This window comes from Azolla caroliniana, unplaced genomic scaffold, assembly GCF_043228905.1.
Source record: "Azolla caroliniana isolate FFs.n. ecotype wild unplaced genomic scaffold, voAzoCaro1.0.p SCAF_12, whole genome shotgun sequence".
Lineage (NCBI taxonomy): Eukaryota > Viridiplantae > Streptophyta > Polypodiopsida > Salviniales > Salviniaceae > Azolla > Azolla caroliniana.
The window spans coordinates 2,598,914-2,611,741 of NW_028230447.1; the positions used below are offsets into that span (position 1 = coordinate 2,598,914).

Genomic DNA, 12,828 nt, shown 5'->3' on the forward strand with positions numbered 1-12,828 from the left:
GTTGTGTGCCTACAATGGCATGATGGATCATTCCATCCGAACCAAGGAAACAAACGTCATCTTGACATTTTCTTCAGTCCAGAGAATCGTGCGCCACTAACAATCAACAACAACTTGGGTCGAGAGTGTCAAACTCAAACTGTTAAAAAAAATCAAAACTTAAACCGAACCATTACAAAAACTTCAACCTCAAACCAAACTGTTTTAGATGCTTTCAAACGTTTAAACCATTAAAACCACAATTTCCGTGGTTCGGATTTGGTTTTCAAGTTAGGCCAATATTCAAAATTTCACATTTTTATTTAAAAATTGTAAAAATTTCCAAATTTTAATATGTTTAAACCGAAAACCATTAAACTGATAAGGGCTCGAACCAAACCGTACCGCTAAACCCCCAAACCGAAACTGAACCGTTTATAAAAACCTAAACCGAACCGTTTAAACCGTTAAGCCACGGTTTCCAGTACAAACCACCGAATCAGTACGCCACATTTTTTTACAAAGGGCATCGCGTAGGGAGCAACATGTGGAGGCGGATCATTTCATGTGATCCGGGCGAACGAGTGGGCGTGGCGGCGGACATTTGTTTGTCCGTGGTGGCCGAAAGATACATATTGATTCGTGCCACATACATATGTCGGTCATTTCGGGTCTTCTGGGCCAAATCAATCAATGCCATAATTTAATTAATTATGCAATAACAATCAATCGCTCCTTTTTTTCAGACAATTGTTTGAAACACAAATGTTTCCAGACCATAAAATGAACAGTGTTTCGTCTTCTTCTTCTTCCGATTCTTTCTTGCAGCTTTCTGTGCATTGATGGTGGCATGGAAGCTCGTAAGGCGGCCTTGGTAACGGGGCGTGCTTTCTCTCGCATCCTCCGCCAGTTTGAGGGCAAAGCAGCTGTATCTCAGGTACGAAGATGTCTTTTTTTTCTAGGGTTAGGTCTAGGAATAGAATTGGTTAGGGTTTACTTCACCATCATTATGCATTTCTGCAAAGAAAAGAAATTAGCTTTCTATTTGGTTCGGAGAGGCAAGATGTTCAGACTTAGGTTTGATCTTAGGCTTCGTGCGAATTTTGTGTATCCAAAGAAATGAATTGAGCTTTCTCCTCACCCTGAACATTGCATTAAATGTAATGCTTTAGCTTAGCATATTGGAATCATATTTATGAGTTTTGTGTTCATGGGAAGTGCTCAAATTTCTGCTAGAGTTCTTCTTTATGTTCTAGTTTTCCATGAATATTGATTCTATACATAGGATCATTTGACACTAAATTGGTCATGTCTAATATTATTTTCCTAGCTTAACAGATGTAGAATTCCAATATAAAGGAGGAATGTTGTCGAAATCTGGATACTTTCAATGAACATGAAATACATAACTACAATTGCAAGAACACTCTCTAAAGATGCATGCTTATTGCACTGAAATTAAGATTTTGTAGCCAGCCCGGCTCAATGAAAAAGATTGCATTTACTTAGCAGCAATCAACACCAACTAGAAATTTTCATTAGTTGTCAGTTTTTCAAAATGCGTTTGATGTTATTCACTGACCAAAATTTTAGTAAGCTGAACAGATGTAAAACTCAACATATAAAATAGAAAATTGATTGAAGTTCTGAAGTACATAAATACAATTGCAAGAATGTTCATGGGAGATGCATGATTATTGCATGGAATTAAGGCTTGTAACCTCTCTAGAGATTCACTATTATCCCATGAAATAAATAAATAAGTTTCTCAGTCACGATTGTTACTCTTGATTACATGAAATAATCATGGTTACTCTAATCTCAAAGTTATGTAATGATACAAGGTAGGTAAAAACTCTAGGTGTTTTAGAACTCCATTTGCATTTTTTTGAATCTCTTTAACCATTCAGATTGCTGAGATATTGAGATTATCACGTTATTTTGTTGTCGCAGACAGGGCTTACCATCGATAATAAACAGAATGCTCGAGAGATGAATGGAGCAAGGACTTCTAGAGCGTTCACCTACTTTGGAGTAGGTGTGGCTGGTCTTTTAGGCCTTACAGGTGTTGCCTATGCTGATGAGGCAGAGTATGGTCTTCATGCTCCAAATTATCCATGGTCACATGAAGGCGTTTTGAGTTCCTATGATCATGCTGCGTATGTAATATGCTGTACTTCTGTAGGGAAAATAATATTAAAATACCCCTGATTGCTTAGATGTTTACTAGAATACCCCTTAATTTTAAAAAACCACTAGAATATCCCTTAGTCTTCAAAACCTTTTTATTACAGTTATTCTGGTGAATATCCAAGACAAACAAAACTTACCTCTAACTTATTGCACATATTTATTAGAATACTATTGGTTTTAAAATATTACGAGAATATACCTTGGTCTCTAATAGTTTCGTGTTAGAGAGGTATATTCTGGTAAATTATCCAAAATACATCAAAATACGTACCCCTAACCTATTGGATATTTATTAGAATGCCTCTTGCTTTTAGGCAAATTACAGAATATTCATCCGTCTTTAAAATATTGCAATTCCAGATGGGTTTTCTGGTCAATATATAAAAATCCAAGGATATGTTAGTGTTTCTTCCTACTTTTATTAGTTCTTAAGCTATAGTACCCAGTTCATCAATGCCTATTCATATGAGGTTCTGTTCACACACTTCCATCACATTACTCATTTATTTCAACTACTTGCAGAATCAGGAGAGGACATTAAGTTTATCAACAAGTGTGTGCCGCCTGTCATAGCATGTCATTAATATCATTCCGTGACCTCGTTGGGTTTGCATACACAGAAGATGAAGTAAAATCAGTTGCTTCAGAGATTGAAGTGATTGATGGTCCAAATGATGAGGGAGAAATGTATACCAGATCAGGAAAACCTAGTGACCACTTTCCTAATCCATATCCAAACGAACAAGCAGCACGATTTGCAAATGGAGGGGCTTATCCCCCAGATTTGAGTCTGATAACAAAGGTTGATAAGGTGATACCTAATCTATTTTTCAATACAGAGATCATTATTTCACGGTTTGTTTACCCTTGTCTCTTCTCTAGGCATGCCACAATGGTCAGAACTATGGCCCATCTCACTGGATATTGTGAACCACCCGCAGGTGTTTCGGTATGTTTATATTATCTTTATTGTTTTGGCGCTAGATATTATTTATTAAATGTGTAAGAAGAGAGAAATTCTTCTACTAGGGTTCATTTGTACAGGTTGTATATCTCTTATGGCAGTAGTATTAGTGTGCAGATGGGGAGAAGGCTTGTAATTGAAGTATCATTAATTTAATATCCTCAAGGTAATGTGGTTTTATGCAGATAAGGGAGGGTCTTCACTACAATCCCTATTTTCCTGGTGGGGCAATTGCTATGCCGAAAATGCTGACTGATGGTGGGGTTGAGTACGAAGATGGCACGCCTGCAACAGAGACACAGGTATTTACTTACATATAAAGTTCATGCCTCAAAGATTTATGTGCTTTAAACTGCGATGATATGCATGGAGAATTTCAAATTCCATGATGTCATAGCACAAGAGTATGGGATTAATAGCGATAGATACATGTAAAACACATTTGATTTAATTAGATCAAACGAGTTCCAGGTCCAATTTAACTTAGTATTAAGATACTTGAATATTCAATGCAATGATCATATATGCTAATACATCTAGAGGGGAGGTGGTGTCAATTTCTTGACGCCCTTTATGGTATTTTTAGCCTGAAATCGAAATTGAGAAAAAAGAATGACAGAATAACTAGCAAAAAATAAAGAATGTGACAAAGAGACAGTAGAAAAAGAAAAAGAAAAAGAAAAAAGAAGAGAGAAGAAAAAAAACCACGACTCTTTGCTACGTAGTAGAAATTTGCGAATGGAGCCTCTGTAGGGCTCATAATTGGACATATATAGAGAGACCTTAAATCTTGATAATTGTCTGCATGATAAGGAGCAAAGCATCAGTTCCCATGATATCATCTGGGAGAAGATGAGAGCAGCTCCAATAGTAACTGAGGCATTTCTCTTATGAGTGATTGATAGATATTCAACAGATTTGAGTGCCCCCAAACAAATATATTGAAGATTGGCTCTTAGGTCATCAAAACAACTGGCTTAAAATGGAGACAATCATTGTTGGTATGCTAAAATGCAAGGTGGTTCCAATTGCATGGAATAAGTATTAACATGCTACCTCTATTCCAATATAGCTTGGATTGTCCACATCTGAGCTTTTAGTAGGAAAATGGCTCACTACAAGACACTCTTTTACACATGCCACAAGATCACATCTATTTATGAGGACTCCCTATATGAAGACATCTATCTCATGTGCTTTTTAGTGCGATAGGGGAGTTTAGAAACTCTTCACATCAGTTAGAAATTTAGATAGGCAAATATGAATGCAAAACCCATGGAAGAACGGAGTTGCCAATTTGTCATTGGGGGGGAGGGGGTTGGAATAAGAACTGTGTGCCGTTGTGATGTTTTTTCTGAAATAAGAGGCAGATGTCACTGCCACTTCTAACAAGGTTTTGACCCCCTATGCAAGATCATGGAATATGAAGACCAAGCTTGAGATTGTTTGTGCTAGAACTCTAGACACACAGAGAAGTTGTTGGACAACACTGCAACCACAACAGCTTATCAGCAGAGAACAATCACGGCTTAGCCACATCACTCATGCTACTAGTCAATCAAGGACTACACAAGTGGAGTCTTGACCAAGACACTGTAAAGAGGCTACAACATATCAGGCAATAGCAATGTGTTGCTCACATAAACCATGACCTTGTCAGCCTTGTCACTGAAGGCCATTATCACCTGGCACTGAAGGTGCATCTCTTAGGAAATCTCTGCATCTTGGAGTGGTCCATGTTGGATATTTTTTGAAGATGAAAGTTTCAGTATATTTAGGTTTAGAATCTTAAGTTCCTAGATATCTAGAGTCTTTAGTACCCTATATTTAGTTATATACTTTTTGGTTTGTTCTCAAAGATGAGAAAATATTGTAAGGCATAATCTATTCTTTGGTCTTATAGATCAGATCAAGTTGGTATGTTAAAAGATATAAATATAACTTTCTTTCTTTCTTAAAGTCTCAAACCTTGAACTTTCTGGCTTTTTTCCTAACACGCACATGAACACACACACACAAACACACACACAAACACACACACAAACACACACAGAGCTAGAGGCAGACCCACATGTGGGTGACAACAATGATTCAGCGCATCCATTGCTCACGATCTCTTTTTGCCTGTCTCGATGCTCTTTGCAGCACCTGACCTCTTCTTGCATGTTCCTGTATGTCTAAATCTTAGAATCCATTTGCATATTTCCTGATTGTTCCCTTATATATAGCTTAACCAAACAACATGAACGACAAAAATGTGACTCGGCTCGGCGACCCTCAAATAACCTCCACTAGTCATCCAATGCAACAACTGAACAGGCAAACTCAAAACACATAGTTTTTCTGGCTAACTGGATCCAATGTTTTTTGGGATCTCTGTCTCATTCTCCAACTCCAAAGTTCATAAATGTACCTATGCCCATAGTCCTTTAAGAACTCCCTGCCAGCATCACACTAAAAGAAAAAGAAAAAACCGGTGTTAAAGGTAAAGAATTCTCACATGATTCAAGAGCAAACATGGTATGTGATAATTTAAGACATGTTCAAAAGCTTCGTCCTTATAATTGATGATAATTTTGAAAAAATTGGACTCATCTAGATGAATGTGAGTTGAAATATAGATGTGGGCATTAGTATTATGTATGGAACTTCCTGTAGTCTAGGGCCTTGCGATGTTTTTCCTGTTCCACTAGGTCAGGTGAATTTTACTTCATGAATGAAGATAACAGTGTGCCGTTTGTAATGGGAAGATAAGCAAAGAAAATATTGTCTCATAACATAGCTTGCACAAATCTCCTCTCAAATTCTTGGTTGGTTACAATGACAGATGGGAAAAGATGTAGTAACATTCTTATCATGGGCTGTTGAGCCAGAGATGGAGGAGAGGAAACTGGTGAGTTAGTGCTGTTAACTTGGATTTGATCAGTAATAAATCGTGTTTGTTTTGATTAATTATGATATTTATTCATACAGATGGGCTTCAAAGTAATGTTAGTGCTTTTCTTAGCCCTTTTGCAAGCAGGTTACTATAAAAGGTGGAAATGGGCACCACTGAAGTCGAGGAAATTAGTTGTGGATGTCATTAACTAAACCTTAGATTCAGTTAAGCCAGAGAAATTTAAATTGTTACACTGTGAATAATAACAAGGAGGTTATGACTTTGTTGGCTTGCATGAATCCTTAACTAAACCTTAGATTCAGTTAAGCCATAGAAATTTAAATTGTTACATTGTGAATAATCACCAGGAGGTTATAACTTTGTTGGCTTGCATGAATCCAATTCATGGATGGTGTAAACATATGGTTTCTGAATAATGGAAAGCGCTATTTGCTCCCCCATTTTGGCTATCCTCCCCTCCCCAATTTTTTTTACAATTTCTGATAGTTCTCACCTCGTTCAGCAACATGTCTCAACAAGCATCTTCAGCTTCAATTATCGATAAAACCTTCACTAAGAGAGGGGCTCTGATCAGTTTTATCAAGGACCATTTCCGTGCTCAGAATATCATTGTTGTATTGGATAAGCAGAGTACTCTACCAGTCGCAAATGTTCCATATGTGGTCAAGCTGGTCACAATGCACGCACTTGCGATATGCGAGAATCTGAGCTATGCTGAGATTATTAATTAATTAATAAACAATTTCATTTGGTTATATTAGGTTCTATAAATTTAGGGGGGGGGGGGGGATAGCCAAAATGGGGGGGCAAATAGCGCTTTTCCATAATTTATTGGAAAAAGTTAGGGCCCATGAATTTGTGTTCATTGGTTTCTAAATTAATATAATCATTGATCAATATAGAAAAGCTGGTTGACTGACCTACCTTTCGTTCTATGTTGTATAGTGAAAACTCTCCGTATTATTTTGTTGTGGCATTCAAATACCGAAGCTTTTACTGATATTTTTATGAGAATGTAGTTTGCTACTGAAAGGACAGTTCCCGAACAAGTTGATCATGCTAGTATGTTTTGGAGTTGATTTAATTGTTTCTATGTGAGCCATAAATTGACTATAGTTATTTGCTGTACTGGGTTTTATAAATCAACATTTCAGGTTTTTGCGTTAAATGTGTACTGTCTTTTACCATAATTAACATAATTAATCTGAAATATCATGAACACACAAAATGTTGGTTAATTCTTCATATACTGGTTAGATTGTAATGGAGGAGATGCTTTTACTACAAAGAGAATGAATGGAACATGCAGATGTTCTGTTTCTAATCCTGTTGCAATCACCTATTAGGAGAGAAAATTTTAAAATTCAGGGGTTCACTTCAGCTTCTTCTTAATGTTTTGAAAGTGTCCTTTGTTTATTGTGTTGGTGTCAAATCTATTTCTGTAATACAAGCAAAGCAATGGAGTGTAGAGTACCATACTATGGTTCCAAAAGCAACTGAGCGTAGAGTAACAAGCTATGGTTCCCTTAACTGAATCAATTTGTTTTCTTTGATTTCTTTGCAAAAGATGCAAGTTGTCTTTTTATACGAGGTTTACTTGCACCAATCCATTTTGTCAGTGTTTTCTTTGAGCTTCTAGCCAACATTAAGACTCCAAGACACCATATAAGAGTGAAGTACAAACAAAAGGGGAAAAAATGCAATACTACGGATAAAAACGTGGAGAGCAACAAATAGGTGTTACATTAATCAATCCTGTGACATTAGAATGGCAACCTATAATTTGCTCATGAGCTATGCTGCAGTTCCGAACATGTATTTTGCTGAAACTGAGCAAAGGCTCATGAGACAATTAGCAAGTACGCAGACAATTTACAAGTATGGCAACCTATAATTTGCTCATGAGCTATGCTGCAGTTCCGAACATGTATTTTGCTGAAACTGAGCTACGGTTCATGAGACAATTACCAAGTACACAGACAATTTACAAGTACATGACCAAGTATCATCATGTTTCCACATGGGAACATCACAATGACAAGTCACTACCAGCATCATCTTCTATGCCATGGCAACAGAATAAGCATCCAGCGCAACTATTATCCTGTTTATGCAAGTCACAAGATCGACCAGATTACAGATTACACATGGTTATAACTTTCCTACGCATTTCCAGAACAGATCTGATTCATGTTCTACATTCAGAATTGCATCACAAACCATTCAATTGCCTCATGAATGATCACAAAATTGCTTTGAAACAAGCAGCAGTGCAATAAGACATACACTTAACAGTCACAACTCCCCAATTGTCTGTTTTATTAGATAACCTGAGCTATAGATGTATTGGTGTGCAATAAAGCCCTCACTTCCGCGTGATGTGCACAAAATTCATTAGGAACACTTCTGCCTCACAAAACCTTATCATTTATGTAGATACCACAGCGAATCGTTTTGCTATGAAATCTCTTCCACAAGATACAAGTCTTTCATGAATTAGAGAAAAGATGGCTATGACAATAGCTTTCACAAAATGCAGCCAGCAGAACAAAAAATAATCAAGACAAAAGAGTTCAATGTCAACAAAGAAGCATCCATTTATAGGATCCAGCTAGAAAATAAGAAAATAACCATTCGGGAAAAAAATAATAATCACTAATTAATTTACTTTATGTATTGTGAGAGCCACTTGAAGCCATCTCCATAACCCATTTTCCGAACAATGCTGCACATGAAAACCTCGATTGGGCGCCTATCTGTATCTCCAAGGTTCACCTTTCCTTTGCCAGTGGTATAATTAGAGAGTCCTAAAAAGTACCTCAGCTCCTCTTCAGAAACAGCAATTGGTATATCAATCTTGTTTCCTAGAATCAAGAAAGGCACAGTGGAGAGGGAATCATCGGAGAGCAACCCATCTAGTTCTTTCTTAGACTCGACAAATCTTTCTCTATCAGCAGCATCAACAAGATACACAATGCCGTCGACCTACAAATAATATAGAATCAAACAAACCACATTCCTTGATTGGAAGTTCCTTATTTCAAGTATACATACAACCATAATCAATCTACAAGAATATCTCGATGTTTTTTTGGGTTCTCTCTTTATTGGAATGGAAGAAACTCACTTTTACATGGACAGAATATTTACCTTAGCATAATAATCTTTCCAAACACGTCGAGCAATCTGATGTCCACCTAAATCGAAAGCTTTGAACTTAATTTTCCCAATGCTTAGCTCTTCTGAAGTAGGATATTGTGTTGGTTGGTGCTGAACAAGCCTCTGTAGAACATCACAAAAGAAAATGGTATAGAAAACAAGGAGATGGACATACGATTTTTAATGATGGTCAAGACTCCAACTCTTAAAACACAGGATACATAGGATGCATGGGTGCTTCTTATCTTCCATACTTAACATTGTTAGCAAAGTCTCCAGACTAACATTAATCTAGTGTTGGTTCAATCTTACTAAAATCACAGGATGCTTATAGCCTACCAATTGTCTGAATCAATTGAACTGGGGGTATATTCCCCATTCCATGGATTTTTCCTATTGCCTTTCTATATGCACAACAAATATGTACGTCTAAATTAAAATTAATCTAGTGTTTGATTAAGACTCAACAACCACATAAAATCCTTCAAGGAGTTCCTTTCTTACTGAGGACACAACAAAGGATTACTGATTATTTTCTTTGTAAAAAATACAAGATAGAACCATTGCTAACCAATAAGAAAGACGATGATGAAAAAGGTAAGGAAAAACCTCAATATCTAGAAGGCACATCACATATGCCAATAGATCCAAATAGCTACAATCAACAAGAAACAAAAAGGTAACTGATGTTACCAAACATTATAATCTAAGTCTCTCTCTTATGCCTAGAGAATGAATAAGGCCCTTGTATCACAGGTTAGAGTTAAACCTCCATGAGAGCTTGATCTAAAATTTACCTATCCATCATATGCTCGGCTACATCAAATTACTATTGCGAAGAAGGCCATAAATCCAGAAGAGGAAACAAAAAATAGGCATAAATAAACAACAAAAAAAGAGGGGTTTGACAGCAATTGAGGAGTTGTCAATTTAAAAAAAAAGACTGCGATATATATAGGTAGCCAAAACCCTCTCAGAAAGGCAAGGAAACATGTAAAAACAAAAAAAACAAGAAGATAGAGAAACCATAATATAGTGCCAGAAACGAGCATTTCCTGCAACATTAGTGTATTCCCCATAATCACAAGGAAAGACTGAATATATTTAGATTTCCATCGCCCAATCATATCCACGTTTATCTTCACTTCATCATAACAAGGAAAGGCCAATTTTGGTCACACTTTCTCAGGAAAACGAAATACTAAATAACTATATCTTGATTCGTTCAATAAGAATTCTCTTAGGAAGCCATCTTGGTGAATCAAAATTATAGAAGAATGTGGGCAATTCTTCTTCTTCTTCTTCTTATATATACATCTTCTGCACAACATTTTAGGAATGAGCTAGAATATTATGCATCCAGCATTTATCATAACATGTAAAAGCACAAATTTGAATCGAAACACATCCAAGCAGATAATTACATGTACCCATTTGAATATACGATTCGGGATTCTAGCCCACAAAAGATAAATGTAGGAAAGATTAAAATAGAACTTTTTTAACAGAACAAAGGCTTCTTGAATAGAGAAAAGATCCTAAAAAGAAAAAAAATCCTTCTTTAACAGAGAAAGAAACCATACTTAAAACCGGAAAACAAATGAAGTCTGCCTAGTAGAGGAGCAATAAAATCTAAAAATCATAGGAACGTAAAGAAGAAGAAGAAGAAAACAAACCCTACAAAAAAGACAGACAGAAAGAACAAGTTTAACTTACCTCATCTTTCAGCATATGAAGCAAAGTGGTTTTTCCTGCATTATCGAGACCAAGGAAGAGGATTTTAGCTTCTTTCTGCCATAGCCCAAGAGAGGCAAGCACGCCATAGAACCAGTCGAAGAGGAACATGGCGGCGGGAGCGAGAGAAGAAATGGGAAAAGGATCTGTAATATAAATAAATAAATAAATACATACATAAATAAATAAATAAATAATGATGGGTCCTCAACAGATCCTCGCCATAGCTCCTCTTTTTACTCTCTCACTCTTCTCTTTCTCCAACTCCCCTAAAATAATGTATATCTAGTATTAGAAGTAGTAGTGGTAGAAAGAAAGAAAGAAAGAAAGAAAGAAAGAAAGAGGTAGGCTAGAAATCAATTGCTTTGCTTGAATGTCTTCACATGGGCAAGGAGCAAAGTTCTTTGAGATGGAAGCAAAGCTCTTCGAGATAGAGTGTGTCGACAGATCAATATCTTATTGATCTATGGTGGAAAACCAATGCAAGTACATAATAGGGGTTGTTGATCCATCAATCTAGACTTATTGATCTATGGTGGATAACCAATGCAAGTAATAGGGGTTTTTGACTGATCAATCTCAGATTGATTTATGGCAGAGAACCAATGCAAGTAATAGGGGTTGTTGACCAATCAATCTCTTACTGATCTATGGTGGAAAACCAATGCATGTAATAGGGGTTGTCGATCGATTACTCTCTTACTAATCTATGATGGAAAGCCAATGCAAAGCTAATTAGCTACATCAGAATATGATCATAGCTAACTAGCTATTGGTAATAGCTAATTAGCTATTGGTAATAGGTAATTAGCTACTCTTAATAGCTAAGTAGCTACTCTTAATAGCCAAGGTTTAATGGAAAGCTTGAATACAGTACGTGGGAAGTAATAGGGGTTGTCGATCGATCAATCTCTTATTGAGTTGTGGTGGAAAACCAATGCAAGTAATAGGGGTTGTCGACCGATCAATTTCTTACCGATCTATAGTGGAAAACCAATGCAAGTAATAAGGGTTGCCGACTGATCAATCTCTTACTGATCTATGGTGGAGAACCGATGCAAGTAACTCGATGATTTTTCCGTAGCATCATCAGATCATGGATATCATTTTCTCGCCATGTACACTTGTACACCCATCCACAATAGGTGAGCTTCGTCATGGCCTTGCTCCATTGCAACAATCAACATCGGTTACCATGCCCCCTAGCCACCACTCGTCCTTTACATTGTAGTAGTTATTAACTTCATGCTTGCCAAAGCGTCCCAAGATTGACCACCAATTGTAAAGCCACCTCATGCATTAAGATCATCGCCATAGATCTTTAGGCAAACTAGAGCTTTTAATTTTGTTTCAATATGGACAACTTGAATTCCTCCATGTTTGTAATCATGATTTTTCTCATGCACCAAATTTGATCTCTCTATCTTAGGATGCGCCTCATAGAATCCCACTCGCGTGTCCAAGTCAAAACTATCATCACCATGATCATGTGTTTATGTTACCACATTTGTGTGTTCTCTCAATGTCATGTCTTTCTCCATCATCCAATGTACTTATGTAACCCATCACAGGTTTTGACAACACTAGGTTACATCATTGTGGACAATAACATTCATCCATTGCGTAAATGCAAAGTTCTTGCGTTGGATTGCCATCATTTAGATGTATTGTTTCTTTGTTGGTTGTTGTGAGCTACTGATTCATTTCGTTCAATGTGTTTTCGAGGGCTACATTCATCGTTGATATATGTCCTCTCTCCATCTCAACTCGATTATATTATTTTACAATAGAGCTTTTTGTTGTGTCATGTTGATCATTCCCTTGGTATGTTGTAGTGATCAAGTTGTGTCCTTGTGTAGTGAGTTGCCCTTTTGGTGTGCTACCCTCGTGTGATGTGTTC

The 12,828-nt window shown here is 36.8% G+C and overlaps 1 protein-coding gene and 1 pseudogene across 2 annotated transcripts; one reads left to right on the top strand and one right to left on the bottom strand.

The window, feature by feature from the left end:
• Nucleotides 1–723: 723 nt before the first annotated feature.
• LOC147856822 (cytochrome c1-2, heme protein, mitochondrial-like) lies at nt 724–6,375 on the top strand (annotated as a pseudogene). The gene is made up of 7 exons (XR_015530611.1): nt 724–916; nt 1,933–2,138; nt 2,695–2,974; nt 3,055–3,121; nt 3,322–3,438; nt 5,964–6,029; nt 6,110–6,375. The product of XR_015530611.1 is annotated as a cytochrome c1-2, heme protein, mitochondrial-like (transcript).
• Nucleotides 6,376–8,533: 2,158 nt separating this feature from the next.
• LOC147856823 (small COPII coat GTPase SAR1A-like) lies at nt 8,534–11,177 on the bottom strand. Its single transcript, XM_087328631.1, has 3 exons — nt 10,911–11,177; nt 9,186–9,317; nt 8,534–9,020 (listed from the first exon to the last, which is right to left on the bottom strand). The coding sequence occupies exons 1-3, from the start codon at nt 11,037–11,039 to the stop codon at nt 8,700–8,702; spliced, it is 582 nt and encodes a 193-aa protein (XP_087184757.1). The 5' UTR covers nt 11,040–11,177; the 3' UTR covers nt 8,534–8,699.
• Nucleotides 11,178–12,828: the final 1,651 nt, after the last annotated feature.

Excerpts from the sequence above, each read along its gene's own strand:
- LOC147856823 (XM_087328631.1), bottom strand. The coding sequence starts at position 11,039 with ATGTTCCTCTTCGACTGGTTCTATGGCGTGCTTGCCTCTCTTGGGCTA. Across the intron at positions 9,318-10,910 it reads TTCATATGCTGAAAGATGAG|AGGCTTGTTCAGCACCAACC; the intron begins GTAAGTTAAACT and ends GATGTTCTACAG. Across the intron at positions 9,021-9,185 it reads GGAAAGATTATTATGCTAAG|GTCGACGGCATTGTGTATCT; the intron begins GTAAATATTCTG and ends TATTATTTGTAG.